General features: G+C 32.8%; 2 protein-coding genes across 2 annotated transcripts; one reads left to right on the forward strand and one right to left on the reverse strand.

The window, feature by feature from the left end:
- Positions 1 to 1,572: 1,572 nt before the first annotated feature.
- LOC143594834 (ABC transporter G family member 12-like) lies at positions 1,573 to 9,889 on the reverse strand. The gene is made up of 9 exons (XM_077074047.1): positions 9,654 to 9,889; positions 5,640 to 5,715; positions 4,652 to 5,116; positions 4,409 to 4,531; positions 4,201 to 4,326; positions 3,208 to 3,492; positions 2,697 to 2,969; positions 2,512 to 2,619; positions 1,573 to 1,923 (listed from the first exon to the last, which is right to left on the reverse strand). The coding sequence occupies exons 1-9, from the start codon at positions 9,887 to 9,889 to the stop codon at positions 1,585 to 1,587; spliced, it is 2,031 nt and encodes a 676-aa protein (XP_076930162.1). The 3' UTR covers positions 1,573 to 1,584.
- A 2,118-nt stretch (positions 9,890 to 12,007) lies between these two features.
- Positions 12,008 to 13,025, forward strand: LOC143594955 (25S rRNA (cytosine-C(5))-methyltransferase NSUN5-like). Its single transcript, XM_077074131.1, has 5 exons — positions 12,008 to 12,320; positions 12,409 to 12,494; positions 12,588 to 12,686; positions 12,768 to 12,821; positions 12,924 to 13,025. Exons 1-5 carry the CDS (start codon positions 12,299 to 12,301, stop codon positions 13,023 to 13,025), a joined length of 363 nt encoding a protein of 120 aa, XP_076930246.1. The 5' UTR covers positions 12,008 to 12,298.
- The last annotated feature ends 3,303 nt before the right edge of the window (positions 13,026 to 16,328 follow it).

A 16,328-nucleotide genomic window follows, 5' to 3' on the forward strand; every position in this document is an offset into this window, starting at 1 on the left:
TAACTCAAAAACCCTTATGACACATACCTCGTGTTTCTCTAGATGAACCCTAACTCGGTTGCATCTCACACTCTAAAATGTCTAACCATAGCCCGGTTTATATATACTCAGGGGCGGAGCTACAGCAACACTACGGGGGTCTGCCGTCCCCTGTGAAATTTTTTTTTCTAATGTTATATATACGATAAATTCTGATCCGAACCCTGTCAGATTTTGACACCGACCCCTGTTAAATATTGAAGGAAAGAAAAAGGAAAATGATGAAGAGAAAAGTCCGATTAAAATACCCGCAACTATTCTATTTTCCGGTTAATGTTTTAAGGAAGAAGATAAGGAATACTTAAAAGAGATATGGGTTTCTGTGCATTTTTTCTCTTTTAATATTATATTAATGTAGGATTGAAACTGTTACGAGGATTTGACTATCTTTTTTATTTTCTTTTCAATTTACTATTTAAATTTAATTTTCAAAAAAAATAAGTATAAAGCATTGAGTTTCTTGTATTTTTATTTTGCGTGAAAATGTTATATAAATAGTTTCTATATACAAAAATTTATATATACTTATTGTTAACTTAATATATTTTATTGTATACACGAATTGGTGCGTTTTTGCTCCTCGTCGCTGCCATTAGGAATGAGATTTGTACCGTCGCGGTACCGAGAATCCCGATCCCGAAAATCACAATTTCTTGGTACCGGTACCGAAATTTTCGGTTCGCTATCGATTCGGTACCGGTATTTAAGGTAATTAATATTTAGGAAATACCGGTACGGTTCCGATACCGAAACTCAAAACTTTGGTACCGATTCGGTACCGAGGACGACGGTACCAAATCGGTACCGTTACCGAATTTGTTCATCCATAACGGCCATGTCGCTTTGGTGCGCCTATTGACACAATTTCATTAGGTATTTATAATTCAGTTTTGAGTTTGGCCCGACCCGACCCGACCCGACTCGAATTGGCCGAAAAAAATAATAATGTATAGTAATAGACAATCGATTCTCAAATTCCGACCCCTGTAAAATAAAATCCTAGATCCGCCACTGTATATACTAAGATAACTTGCTAGTCAAAACATTACCGAACATCATAAAACCTTAATTGCAACCCCCATAAACTAATTACATATTAATGAATCCCACGGGCTCAATAGGTTCAACCCGGTCATCTACACGTGACGAGCCTATTAAGATGGAAATTACGTCCAACAGTTTAGGTTTGTTCATTCGTTCCCGTTTTTTTAAGTTCATTCGTTTATGTTCTATAATGTATCTATTTAAATTTTTAGGTCCATTACAATTTAGTAAATTTTAACTTTTAAGGTCCAAAATATTGGTGTTTACATTGACTTTTAATTGGTTTTAGCTAGTTATGTTCGTTCATTTATGTTCACCTATGTTCATTCGATTGAGCACTTAATACATGCATGAAAGAAGAATCAACTTGCTTGTCTTTAAGTAAATATCAAAGTCTTCAATTCGATTGAGCACAGAATATTTATTAGTTGGGCTTGATGGAACAATATAATAAAATATAGCTAGCTAGGCTTATAAGTTGCCGTTGGTTAATCCATACGTCTACTGAAGTGGGGAACTAAGACCCTCTTGTGAAGATAACGAGCATATTGGTTGGGACAATGTTTTCCTGAAAGAAGGCCTCTGGTTGAGATGTTTCAGTGTTCTCTTCGCATACAGCTTCCGATATATGGGTGTTGCTCTTTCTTTAAACTTTAGTATGCTGAAGAATAGCAATCGGTACGAGATGAGAATGGCTACAACAACAGATAAGTCCCACCACTTAGAGTGTTCAACTGAAATTCCAAGCATGGTGTTTAGGATGAATTCACCGGATAGTTTTGCGTCCCCTTCAAATGGACCGTCAAATTCCATTCCAATCATGTCATTCTTCAATGCTCCCTGTCAGAATGTCAAAAAAAAAATGTTATGTTGCTAATATCATTGTATTGTGAATGTTCTAAAGACTTTGTTGGCTTGCATTCTTGGAACTCAAATATAAGTTAACTGGAACAATGATGTATCAACAATGTATAATAGGTAGTCAGTAGCAACTATATATTATTGTACTGGTTGATAGGAACTATAGTGAAGGTAGCTACTATAGTGGTCGGTAGCAAGTGGATATATATTGGTAGGAACTAATGCTGATAAGAGTTATGCTGACACAATCTGTTACTCTATAATGTTTTAGGGGACGAAAGAATAAATTATCTTTTCTTTGAACTTTTGTTAGAAACATTAGTCTCAGTTAGAGATCTAGCAAGTTCACAAGCGATGAGGAGAGGATATTTTTCATATCGTTAATAAAAAAAAACGTTGGTGGTATTTTGATTCATTTCAAATTTTCGATTCTCAATCTTACTTTCTTTGGTGTTAAAGTGAATCGATTGAGATTCAATTTTAACAGACTTAATGTAATTATTCAAAGCCGAAGTGTATACAAATTACATGCATGTAGTAACTTTAAAAGTATTCTTAAAGTGTTACCTGTAGCGCCCATGACAAAGAATTGATGTACGAAACTGGATACCGCCAAAACAACTTGGGTAGATCCGGGGGGAGACAGAAGAATCCTGCAGTCATCATCATAATACCCTGCATGAAAAAGAAAATGTTACTAAAAATGCATATCTTTAGTGCAGAATTCAATATTAGTTAGTGTTTATTCTTACAATGAAACCAGAACCAGTAATTATTCCCATCATGAAGTTGGGAACAAGTGAAGCAATAACCATCATGCAGCTTTCTACCACAGCAATGGAGAACAGAAGATCAAGACAGGCATAGGCGATATGGGAGAAACCCGATTGAAATTTCACCATGTTATATGTTACAATGGCAGTAACAAACGCCATCGTTGTCAAGAATGGGATAGAAGAGATGAAGTTTGAAAGCATAAACACGGCTACCCCATAATGTCTGTTAAGCCTCTCTCTGTGGAAGATCTGGTTGTGGCATAACAAATTTTCAAGTTTTTAAGAATAATTGAGATACCGCTAAATGTAACAAACACCCCCCCCCCCCCTTCTCACCAACTTAGGTGTGGGGACGACGTCCTCTCACAATGGGGTATGTCGTTCAGTAAGGGAGAGGGGTGTTCGTATAGACACGCAATAAAAACAAAGCTCAAATCTCATTAATAAGAAATGGGTTGAAATTGTCATGAAGAGGTGCAATGCATACTTTCATTTCTTCGATGAACGAGGGGAAGCCTCCAATGGACATGAAAATCATAAAACCCGAGATGAATCCTGCGCAGGCTCCACGTGCCACTGTCGCATGGTAGCTTGTGCCGATATTGAAAAATACAGTACCTACACAGAGTGAAACGGCAAGGTAGACCACTATCCTCAGCCAGTAGTATCCAATATCTCTAGACATGTTAATGAAAGATCTTGCGGTTAATGTTGCCAGTTGCTTCCACAAAGTTGCTTGGCTCCCACTTTGTGCTTCGACGGTAAGCCCTTCCTACCAATCAAAACCACTTCTTGATTTATTACATCATCTTTAGATATGAAATATTGACTAATGACAAGCTAGAGTGATTGAGTTTTAGAACCATGTAAGTAATGGGTTTGTGTGTATCCATTTTAAACAGAAGTGCATAGTATTGTTTGGAGAAAGTGCTAGTTAGAGGATTTCCTAGTTTAGTCTTATTGGAATATAGCATTTGACACATCATATTAGCTAATATTTTCGTTTTTTTCCCACAAGGAGCAAGTTTCCCTAGAGGTCATCCATCCTTGGATTGCCCTTCCTGAGTATGGCTATTTATGGAGCTCTCTTCTCATGCGCATTCACTGCGCCCAAAACGCGTTAGTGATATTCGAGATGGGAGATACGCTCAGCATGCCATGTGAACATGACTGACCGATGTAGGATTCAGGTGTCGCACAAAAATTACTTTCACTACCATATGTTTAAGAATGACACATTACCTAGTAATAATCCTTCTATATATCACTCATGACGAAAGTGAAAATTATAATAGTGTGATTGGTCGTCTTAATAGTATGGATTGTTATTTGCAAGTGAGCCACAGTTTGGATCATATATTAAATTCCAGTTGTCCTTATAAGAATGATAGTTAATTGCAACAAAACATATATAATGGTTTTAACTTTTAAAAGCCAATGTTTATGAGAAAGTCCAGAATCATGAAATCTTTGAACTTACAATTGATGAGATTTCTTGAATTCTTATTCTTGCAGCAGTTGCATACTCAGAGCACTTGTATTTATGAACAAGCATTGCTTTGATCTCTGCTGTTAATGCGTGAGTTATGGAGATGGTTTTCATGTCCTACAATGTATCACACAAACTTCGGTTATGATGCATTTTGTATATTAGAAGCCTGTTAAATATGGCAAGCAAAATTTGGTACCCGAAGTTTTTGAGAACCCTGCAAATTTGCATTCACCTTATCGAAGTCTGAATTTATACAACGAAGAAAGTGATCCGAAGGATTTCTTCTACTCGGACATGGTACCCCCGCATCAGAAAAGAACTAAAATTATCATGACAGAGTATAGTGAAAAGATCACAATGGAAGTTAAACAAGTTATTAATCACTAATCAATTATATGCTTATATTTTCACAATCATATTAATGTTTTAGTTGTTATACCTTCAATGCCATTTTGGCTTCTCCGAAAAAGACTGTTTCACCACCCGATAACAAAAATAGGTCATCAAAAAGTGCAAAGACTTCACTGCTTGGTTGATGGATTGAGGACACAATGGTAAGGTTAGCCTCTCGAGCCATGTTTCTAAGTGCCTGAATGACGAAGAAAGCCGCTGCACTATCAATGCCGCTAGTTGGTTCATCTAGAAACAAGAGAGTTGGTCGAGTCAAAATTTCAAGTGCAATGCTGAGTCTCTTCTTTTCACCACCACTTATTCCTCTAGAATGCCAGTTGCCAATAACATTATGAGCACATTCTTGAAGACCCATCTCCATAATTGTTCGATCAACAATATCATTTACTTGAAGTGCATTTAGGCTTCCTGGTAGCCTTAGTTTTGCTGAGTAGATCAGAGTTTCTCTAACCGTCAGGGTTCCGAGTAGTATGTCCTTTTGGGTCACATAAGCCTTGGTCATTGAAAATATATATATTAGAAAACCATGTCGACATGATGAAGAAAAAATTATGCGTAAATAAAACAAAAGTGCCTAATAAGATCCCTAGATTAAGTGAGGAAGAAACGTACATATATATGTATACTAAAACAAGTTTATTACTAATACTTAATCATTAGTGATAGAAACCTTTTGTGTCACTAGCTAGTATCTACTATCTAGTATATATATGGTAAATGTCAATAAATCCGGTGACATAATTCCTTTGTCCAGATGAAGAGCCCCAAGCTATTTGCACATGTGTCAACCTTCTATTAATTTTTTTCAATAGGATCGGTTTTGCTATTCAAAGGGGATAGCGGCGCAGCTTGTTGCCCGCTTACATGTCTCTCTATTGTAATTGGATCCTTTATTTGTCTTTTAAAATTCAATAATATAGTTTCAATAAAAAAAAATCACGTAGGAAATCATAATAAGGAAATTAGTTCCTTATGATCGGTGTTCGTGATTCGTATGTATATATGCGGGTACTCACAACAGCACCGTAGTCAAGCTGCTTTCGCCTTCCATTGAGAAGAACACTCCCGGTCATGATAACGTTTCTGGCTAGTCTTCCTGCATGCGTGTATGAACTAAATATAAATTGCAACAAAATAATATAAAACAAAAAACAAGCCGACCACTTTAATCTATAGATTTATGGCCAAAGGCTGAAGACATCTACAAATAAAAATATATTAGCTATACATTGTCAAATTACAACGCACAAGCAAATTTTGAAGTCTTATATCTATTTCTACATATTCTACACACAGAATATTGCCCTTGAAAAATAAATGATCACATAGTTGTTGGATACCCGGTACGTATTGCCTTTCGGGTTTGTGAGTTTCTCAACTGTGATTGTAAATTTTGAATTCTAATTATCCAAAACACAATCTTAGGCTCACCCGAAATCCAATTTTAGATCGATGACAAATGCTCAACCATTTACATTTATGATAAATCTTATTTTTATTTAGTTCAAGTCTCATACAACTTCAAAATATTATTTATTTTGTTTTATATATGACTTAGAAAATATATTAGTATCTTCGATTTTAGAGCCGCCTAAATAAGCATGACATTAGTTTTGGGTAATCGGGTAAGTGCCACTCGGCTCACAATATTATATGTATTATCATTAGATCGAGTATACAGTACAATATAGATATAGTGTATTTACAAGTGAATATACAATAATTTTAATAATCACTAATTACATGTTCATCGGGTATGTATATTTTATTCATTGGTGGATGTCTACCGGCCCATGTATACATGTTAATCGCAAGTTTAAAAAATATCCTAAATTATTGTATAATAAATAAATCATTAAAGACATTAATAGTAGTTACAAAACCATCCTTAAATGTTGCAATACATTCCGTTGATGCTTACACAATGTTAAGCATCATATCCAAAGCATGTACCAAATATCGACTTAAATTGTTATAATTACCAAACAGACATGAGTGATAAAAAAACACCTTTATAAGTAAGATAATTAAGATATCACTAAAGTATTTTAAAATTCATATATATATAGTAAATTTACCACTAATTCCATAAAATTGCGTGTTTATTAACGGTTTACCTCACTTGTATCGAAAGTTTGAGTTTGTAAAGGTACAGTTATATGATAGTAATCAAGATTTTGAAACGCGTTACCTTCATATCTTTTATATTTTTTTGTGAGCCTTGATTATTATTCAGTCATTTTTTTCTAAACTGACTTAAAATTAACAAATATGAAATGATTATTATTTAGGTTAATGAAAGTTTTTTCTTCACTGATTTCTTGTACTCGAGTTAATTGAAATATATATATATTTATTTATTAGTAACCAATAATATGTGTGTCATTTAGCTTATTTAACTTTTAAATTTATAAAAGTTTAAAAAATAACTAAACGATTCTTTAATAATGATTATTAAAAACAGAATATGATATATTTTGGGTCTGAATTGAAGTATATTGTTATTTTTTAAATAAAAAGTAGTTAAAATTTGCTTCTAAGATCAAAATAACATAAAATTGACAAATAGCCGGTGTCTTAAAGGAAATGTAAAGAGCATTCACTATGTCGACCTACTTTCACATTTTTTTGAGGGCTCAACTTACCATCTCACACCAAAACAATGCAAAGATATTTAACATCAGATAAATAATAAAAAAATAAACACACAACATCACAATACAACTAAAGGAATGCCATTGATTAAGGTAAATCGATAGTAATTATTTTCGTCATGTAAGAAATCAGTGACGGCTCGAATGTAAAAATTTAAGTTGAAGTTTGAGAACCTCAAATTTATTTAGGTTAGTGCATTTGATTCACACTATATTCTTCTTTTGATTACAACTAACTTAGCTCTTAAAGGAATTATGTGATTATGTGTGAATAGTAAACAATGTGTCACCATTCATATTCCCACATATTATAATTGACAGAAAAGGTTTACGAATAGAACCCGACTATAAAAAGAGTTGGAATTCTACAAAATGTCAAGTTAGACTGACAAGTAATCTAACGATTTTAATTAAAAGATATAATTTTAAATACATGTTTATATAGTCAACTATCTAACGGATGGGTTATTTTACAAATGTCAATAAAAATTAAAAGTGTACGAATTCATAATTAACTGAAATGTATCAATTAAGGACAAAAGATAAAATAGTATAAAAGTAATAGTACGTATTTTCTCTCTCCAAATACAAGTCATACGTCAATTCACCCATCATTTTAAAACTTTTATAACTTTTTCATATCATATACCTTTTTTACAAAAAAAAAATCACCATAATAACAAGCGATTTTTATCTTTAATATGAGTATGATTTTGTTAAATAAAAAATAAAACAAAAATTACATCATCGTGTCTTATTTTGTCATATTATTTGTCATTGTGTCTTTCAAATCATCATTGTGGTTTTTTTAAATATTAATAATATCGTTGTGTAATAATATTAAGTATAATGATGACAACAAATTATTCGATACATAAAACACAATGATGAATGCATATTACACAATAACTTAAAACATAAAACACAATGAAGAATACATATCACACAATGACCTGAAAACGTAGAACACAATGGAAATTACATATTACACATTGACATGAACGTAATATGCTTTTTCTCAAATTAAGTGAATGTCACATGTCAATCCCGAAAAAAGAAAATGAACGTGTTACACAATTACTAAAACAAAATGATAAGTAGAAAGATAAATGATAAGCATAGAGACACAATGACGAACAAGCATACACAGTGACGTGATCTTTGTTTTAATTGTTATAAATATGAGTACCAACTGAAAAACACAATGACCAAAATCGATAACACAATGTATATAAAAACCCACTTAATAACACAATGAACAACCAATAACACTATATATAAAATCCACTAATTTTATTTATTTTTATATAACAATATGATACTCATATTAAATATAAGAAAACGCTTGTTATTGTGGTGAAATTTTTTTTTTAAAATGTTGTATGAAAAAGTTATTGACGTTTTAAATTAATAAGAGAATTGACATGTGTCTTACATATGAATAAAGAAAATCAACAAAAATGGGTTATTACATTTAAGTCTTTTCCGTTAATTTGTTTTCTTTTAAATTAAACTATGTCATTTAAATATAAAATCAATGAATTAAATAAGGTAAACATTTCTCCTTTTTCTTTTCTATTTTTTTCACATGTCTCCAAATTTATTATATCATGACAATGTGTTTATAGCGGAGTAGTAACGGAAAGACTTAGTGTTCCATATAACTTAGATTTCAATTCCGTCAATGTCATTTAGTTTTAGCGGCATATATGATAGGAGACCAGACGAGTAGGTGGTGTTCACTAATCATTACACTAAACGGGTTTATCTCACCGCACTGTTGTGCCTTCGGCTGAGTGTTCACGGGTATTGGACTTAGGGTTTTTCCTGGATCGAAAGACGAGTGTATCCCGATATGATGAATTAAGTCAGTAACTCATTTAAATGATTTGTTGGTCGTTCTAAAATAAAAATTTATTATATCATACTTTGCACTTTGGTATGTTAAAAAAGTTGAATCCTCATATTTAAAGGATTCATTGACCGATTAAAAAAATAATTAATATTCATTAAAGTTCACGTAAGTGTAAATTCAAGCACAGAATCACTCCAGCAATCTAAACAATGCGGGAAGAATTGCAGTTTTTATGTTTGTCCGACTGAAATAAAACTAAAAATTTATATTAAATCTTTTTGAGATTTGATAATAACATATAATGGACTAATATAATAAATAATTAGAGTGCATACTAAAACACATATATACATCCAGTCTATTTGGATAATCATACCAGAAACTAGTGTATTAAGTGATGACAATTATTGTTTTAAGTTACCATTTTCAGTCTTCTAAAAGGAAATTATTAATTAAAAAATTAAAATATCTTGTATCCATCAAATGTAATATTTTCATGCAAATATCAAGAAGAGATCGACTTGCCTGCTAAAGAATCAAGAAGGGTGGATTTTCCAGAACCAGAAGGACCCATGATTGCCAAAATCCTTGAAGGCAGAGCAAAACCGGCGACTTCATTTAGTATCCGCCGTGTGTGTTTCTTGGAATCACGGTTCGGAAGAACGACTGTCAAATCTTCCCACATCAAGTAAACATCATCTTCCATTGATTTCTCTTGTCCTTTGCCATCAACCACTATCACCTCATCAATCTCCATCCTTCTCACGGTATATTGATGCACAAATGCTGCTTAGAATGAATGATAAACGCACACATCTATCTATCTATATAATTAAATGAGCATGGAGGGTAAAATGGTCAAAAAGCTTTATTTTACTTTACACGTACGAAACTTTTACTATATTTAATAGATATGAATATGAATTATTAAGCATGAGATGTATAATTTGAAAACTTATTGAGTTTTAATAAATTCATTTTTAACCATACATTTAATTAAATATGTTAGATTATGTGATTGAGATTAAATATGAAGTTAAGTGTCACTTTAGTACCTGTGGTTTGGGCAGCTACGCAACTTTAGTACCTAAACTTTATTTTGTGCAACTAGCTACCCCAGCTTCAAAAAATTTGCCATTTTAGTACTTTTTTCTAACCCCCTTAATTTTGTCTCGTTAAGTTAGGGGTAAACTTGTAATTTCAATCATTCGGATTATTTTATTAATTCATTTAATAGTTAAGTGCCATTTTAGTACATGTGGTTTGGCCAACTACACAACTTAACGAGAAAAAATTACAAGTTTACCCTTGACTTAACGAGAAAAAATTAACGGGGTTAGCCAAAAATACTAAAATGGCAAGTTTTTTGAAACTCAGGTAGCCAGTTGCACAAAATAAAGTTTAGGTACTAAAGTTGCGTAGTTGGCTATACCACAGGTACTAAAATGGCACTTAACTCTTAAATCTGATTAACAAATTAAGTACGAGTGTTCTCTTGATTTAACCCGGGTTTGAACCTAATTCACTTTTTAATTAGGTTTATTTGTGGTTGTTCTTTGCTTTGGTAATCTATATCATTCATATTCTCTTGATTTAACCCGGGTTTGAACCTAATTCACTTTTAAATTAGGTTTAATTGTGGCTTTTTGGTGGATGATTAGGTTAAATTTTCTTAGGTTCTTTGATTTGGTAATTTATACAAGAAAATTGATGTTATAGATTTGGTCTGTATTCACTTTTAAATTCGGTTTAATTGTGGCTTATTGCTGAATAATTAGGTTAAATTTTGTTAGCTTATTTGATTTGGTAATTTATACAATCCAAGCACACACCAGCAGGTCCAACTTCACCTGATGAAACACGGGTATCGGTTATGTTTCATATATCTAAAGTAAACCAACACGTTTTGACCAGTTAAAATGTACAGTTTTGACATTAACCCGTGGCGAAAGTCAACCAGACACAGTTTGACCAGTAAAAACCAGACACATTTTGACCAGTAAAAATATTTTTTAATCTGAACACGCTACTAAAGTCAACCTAATCCGTTTTGGCCAGTAAAGTGTGTACGTTGACCAGGCTCATAACTCAGTAGGCCCGTTTAGATAACAACATGTTCTAAGTTGGACCCGTGTGTCTGGTTGACTTTAGCTACGGGTTAACGCCAAAACATGTGCTTTATTTACTGGTCAAAACGTGTTCTTGACTTCAGACTTATCGAACGTAACCGCTACCCGGGTTTCATCTGCTTAAGTCAGACCCGTTGGATCCAGTATAAAACTTAATGAACCGAAAGTCGGCTAACCGAAATTAACTAAACTGAACCATTAATATTTTCATATATTTCTTGCTTATATGCCTCCGTTTCATGTAATTCTAAGCAAAAGTTAGCTCAAGTTTGGTTTGGGTTATTAACCGAACCGAAAACCGACTGGTTATTAAACTGAAAACTGACTAGTTATTAAAATCGATTAATTGATGATTTCGGTTTCGGCTAATAACCGAACTGAACTGAACCGTGCACGCCTCAAGTTCGTACATTAAGAAAATGGGTATGTTCTTGTTCGTTCATTTAAAACTTAAACGAACATTTCATGAACATAAGTGAACAAACAAAACGCGTGTTCATGTTCGTTCGTTTAATTAAATGAACAAACTTTCCGCTGAACGGTTTCCTAAACGTTTGGTTCATTTACAGGCCTAGCGCTAAGAATTAGAAAATGAGATTTGTTTTCATATTCGCAGATCTTCCGATCATTAAGGATGCAATGGAGACTGCTAATGTATTAAACAGCAAACGGAAGGTAAAACTTGTGAAACATACGTTACTTTTATAATCTGTTATTTAAAACCTTTAATATCAACTAATTTATTGTTCTTTTTGTGGCATAGGCAAGAGGAGTTGGTGTACATAATTATCTATGACATTCTTTTTGGACAGGTAGCATAATCTTTTGTTTTTGTTTTTCAGCATTTGCGGTTGACAAGGTAGAATATGTACCCAAATAATTCATTTCTGTAAATTGATTATTTTGATTTCAATGCTTGATATGATGCATCTCTAACAGGGGACGCAAAAAGGTATCTCTTGCTCAGGAAAAGTCCGTTACAGTCTGCTCTTGCGAAGATTTTAGTGAAAAAGGGAGCAAAACGCATAGAGGATTTGATGGCTCAGTATCAGATTTATGGTCTGTGTTCTAAGTTCTTTAGTTTTGCTTACTTGTTTTATATTCTTCGATGTTCATGACATGGGAATTTGGATTTATCACGCTGCAGATGTTAAGAAGCCTCGCTATGTTCGTGTTAATACTCTGAAACTGGATGTTGAAACTGCTATGTTTGAGTTAGGAAAAGAGAATGAGGTAACCTATTTAAATATACAAATATTACGATCATCATTATTTTATTTTCAACTTATTTTGCTTGCTTACATCTTTTGCTTAATATTCTTAAAGGTTCTGAAGGATGACTTGATTCCCGATTTACGGGTGCTCCCACCAGGTACTGATTTGAGCAATCATCCGTTGGTCACAGATGGGAGTGTATTTATGCAAGTAACATTTCCCAGGTTCTTTTTGCTTATAGCTTTTGATTTATGATTACATAAATTTATTGATATAATTTACGGTGCTTAGGGTAAGGCAAGCTCCATGGTAGCAGCTGCCCTTGGGCCCAAACCAGGATGGGAGGTTTGTATTATTTGGATTATATTTATGTATATTAACTAACTGTTAGAAATTCTTCTCTAATTTTAATAATCTGCAAATCTTTAATGTAATTTCTTGTTAAAGGTTATTGATGCATGTGCTGCACCTGGCTGGAAACAAAACAGTACATCTTGCTGCTCTTATGAAAGGAGAGGGAAAAATTGTATTAGTACTTCTTTTGCTTAGTTATTTATTGCTTTTAAATTTGCTCAGCTGTTTATTTAGGATATAAGCAAGCTACTTATGAAAGAATGCTTTTTTTTCCCCAATTATAATTAGTAATCGGGCACTTTTAAGTTATCTATACTTGACTTCCACTATGTTGTCTCTACTAATTGAAACGGGTTAAACGAGCCAAAGTCGATTATACACGTACTTAACTGACTCACACCCATTTTGGTATGTTCTATTTTCATCTTAATTAAAGTTTGTCCATAAAACGAGTTGTACTTGCCCGAACCTGACATGCCCCGATAACCAACATCACCCGAGCTGCCCATCGATCCAAAAGATTTATAGAGCAGGGTATGTGTAAATATTTATCTTTTCACATGCATATGCATCCAATAATATCATGATTCTTTGAATATGATCACTCTCAGTTTATTGTAGTTAAATAAGAACAAAAAGCGCACACGTTACACACAAAACCACAACATAAAAGTAAACAGCGAAAATAAAAAATAACAGAATTTGGGGGTGTTTGGGTAGGGTCTAAACAAAAAGCACACGGGTCACCAACTATGAGTATTGCTCTTTGTTTTATTGTAATAATGTAATTGATGAGTTACATTTTGTTTGTTATCAAAAAAGGCAAACTTGTAATGTCAAGCTTGATAGAACTCGCATCAACAATTTCTAGAATAAAAAGTAATGAACGTGAAACACTATGTGGCCCTCCGTGGTTAAAGGTATGTTTTACAAATTTAGCAATGACAATGACGCCATGTTATCGTCACCAGGTTTGGAAAAGCTTGGTCCAAGTTTTTATGAATTTCTAGGCCAAAAACTACTATTAACTTAGTCGAGAGAGTTTTTCAAAAGTCGAATAAAGGCAGCCTAAACCGTTACTATTAACTTGTCCTTTTAAGTTGAAACGGGCCAAGATCTGGTGTATTAAAATGAAACAGGGCAGAACATAGTGAATTAAAATGGAAGGAGTCAAAAGTATAATTAACTGGTATTTTAACAATTTCATATATGGTTTATCAAAGTGAAACGGTTCAACATATGAACGGGTAAAATTACAGGGAAACGAAATTAAATAGCTCAAAATAAATTTGTTAAAATGAAACGAGCCAAAATATGCCGTCTTAAGCTGAAACGGGCCAAACTCGGATGAATTAAACAGGTCAAAACATAGTGAATTAAATCCCGACTGACCTATTATCAACGGTCGCAACAGCTGAGCTCGTGCGACTCCTGAGCATCTTTTTATATAATCAAAACTCACGTTAAAATCCCGACTGACTTATTATCAACAGTCGCAACAGCTGAGTTTATACATGAACCATATCTGTACTAATGATACTGGATTTGTGATCACATTATGATACTTAAATTTAATTTACAAAATACACAAGTATGATCTGGTTCAACTTATCACTCTTGGTATGCTTCCTCTAAACAACCCCTTTTGACCTTCAATCAGGCATATGCTTACAAAAGTTTCTTTTTTTAGATTCATCTTCTTTGTTATGGTTAAGACTTTCAATTATTTATACATCTTTTAGTTCAACTACAACCTATAACATGTTCTTTAAACAAATGTTTAATTAAAACAACATTTGATATGTTAATCAAACGCAATCAAACAAAAAAAAAATACAAATACATGTATAATGCTTTTTTTAACAATTTATTTTGCGCTAATATTGTTGTCTAAAATTATTGGTATCATAAACTATACGGAAACCAAATTTTACTATCGTAAACTACATGGAACAAAAATTTACTAGCGAAAATGTCGGTAACACAACGAGCCCCACACTAACTGAATCACAATTGTGTCCCCGCTGCAACGCGCGGGCACTCTTACTAGTATATTACATATATGTAAAAAAATTCAAATCGCTTGAGAGTACACACGAGAGGCTATCTGATAACAAATATGTAAAAATGAGCTATGATTTATTACAAATGAGTCACTTCTCAAGCGGGTCAAAATGAGTTAAGGTTCTATATATAATTACCTATAAAATTTGTAATGTTTACCAGCTTAATTTTATTACATCGAGTGAAGAAGTCGAGTAAAAAAATATCTAAGTGTAAGCTTTTAATAGTGATTTTCTCGATTTCTTCAGCTGCATATCGTTCTTTTACAAATTATTGTAATAATAAAATAAAAAATGATTTACAAAAATTTGAGGAAAAAACATAAAATATAAAATACAGGCATAAAAAGTAATTTGACATCAAGAATTGTTCAATAAGTATACTAATTAACTTGGCCATTGCCTTTTTTGGAGTTTAGTGGTTAAATCAGTTTCAAAAGTTAAAGCTGAACAAACCTAGTGTAAAACTTGATAACTTAACCACCATATAACCGAAACCACATGTTTCAAATTTATCAAAACCATAAGCTTCGGTTCTAATTTTAATTATGTCAAAGCTGACCCAACCCAACCCGTGCACACTTGTTCATAATTAAAGTATTCCAATAATATTATTATAAAATATTTAAGTAGATAACTAATTTACCAGTTAGTGTCTTCGATACGTGGTGTTTTTCAGAATGAGCGCTCCTTCAAACAACTCATAACTCATGGGACCTCGGCTTTAACCAGTGCAGAAGCAGACCACTTGTCTGTCACTCTATCCAAAATATTATAAAAATGTATGTATTATTAAAAATAAGTTGGAAACAACTAACAGTTATAAAATAAATAGAATTTGTTAAAGAATTGACCCTTTGTTATTAAAAGCTTTTAGTCTACCACATTGTGAATTAGGTTCCTATCGGCCCCCGTCCCAAGACCGCTCATCTGTTAATGGTAGAGTACCAAAGGCTGATTCGGCACCTGAATAAGTGTATATCGTTTGTAGTTTAATTAGTTACATTTCGGTTTTGAGAAGTTAATAATATCGAGTTAAAAACTTTTTTGCACAGTAGCTAATGTGACTACGAATTACAATTGCTAAATATATAGATTTACATATTTAGCACGAAAATTCAATATAATGTTCAAACGGGAAAAATAAAGAAACTTATCGAAAGTTCATTAATTTAGCATTAAGATTTATAGTATTAAAAATTTAAAACTAAGTTCTCAAAGTACTTTTACTGTACTTGAACTTTTACTTTTAAAAGTCGAACCAAAACCAAAATTTCCTAATTTTTAAACATTCCAAATCCGCCCTTTTTTCTCAAACTGACACGAGATAAAAAAAATTCAAAAAAACAAAAAAAAACAACTTGCAACCTAACTGACTTTGGACTTAGATAAAAGTTCAACATCACACTAGTCTTTGATTTGCAGCCAAATGAAC

This window comes from Bidens hawaiensis, unplaced genomic scaffold, assembly GCF_021521415.1.
Source record: "Bidens hawaiensis isolate Kalapana, Puna unplaced genomic scaffold, B.hawaiensis_p1.1 tig00001717_1, whole genome shotgun sequence".
In the NCBI taxonomy this organism is placed as follows: Eukaryota; Viridiplantae; Streptophyta; class Magnoliopsida; order Asterales; family Asteraceae; genus Bidens; species Bidens hawaiensis.

Coding starts and splice junctions, on each gene's coding strand:
- LOC143594955 (XM_077074131.1), top strand. CDS start 12,299: ATGGCTCAGTATCAGATTTATG. Junction 12,687..12,767: donor ATGGGAGTGTATTTATGCAA/GTAACATTTCCC, acceptor TACGGTGCTTAG/GGTAAGGCAAGCTCCATGGT. Junction 12,822..12,923: donor GGCCCAAACCAGGATGGGAG/GTTTGTATTATT, acceptor TTCTTGTTAAAG/GTTATTGATGCATGTGCTGC.
- LOC143594834 (XM_077074047.1), bottom strand. CDS start 9,889: ATGGAGATTGATGAGGTGATAGTGGTTGATGGCAAAGGACAAGAGAAA. Junction 2,970..3,207: donor CGTTCATCGAAGAAATGAAA/GTATGCATTGCA, acceptor TGCCACAACCAG/ATCTTCCACAGAGAGAGGCT. Junction 2,620..2,696: donor TTACTGGTTCTGGTTTCATT/GTAAGAATAAAC, acceptor TTTTTCATGCAG/GGTATTATGATGATGACTGC.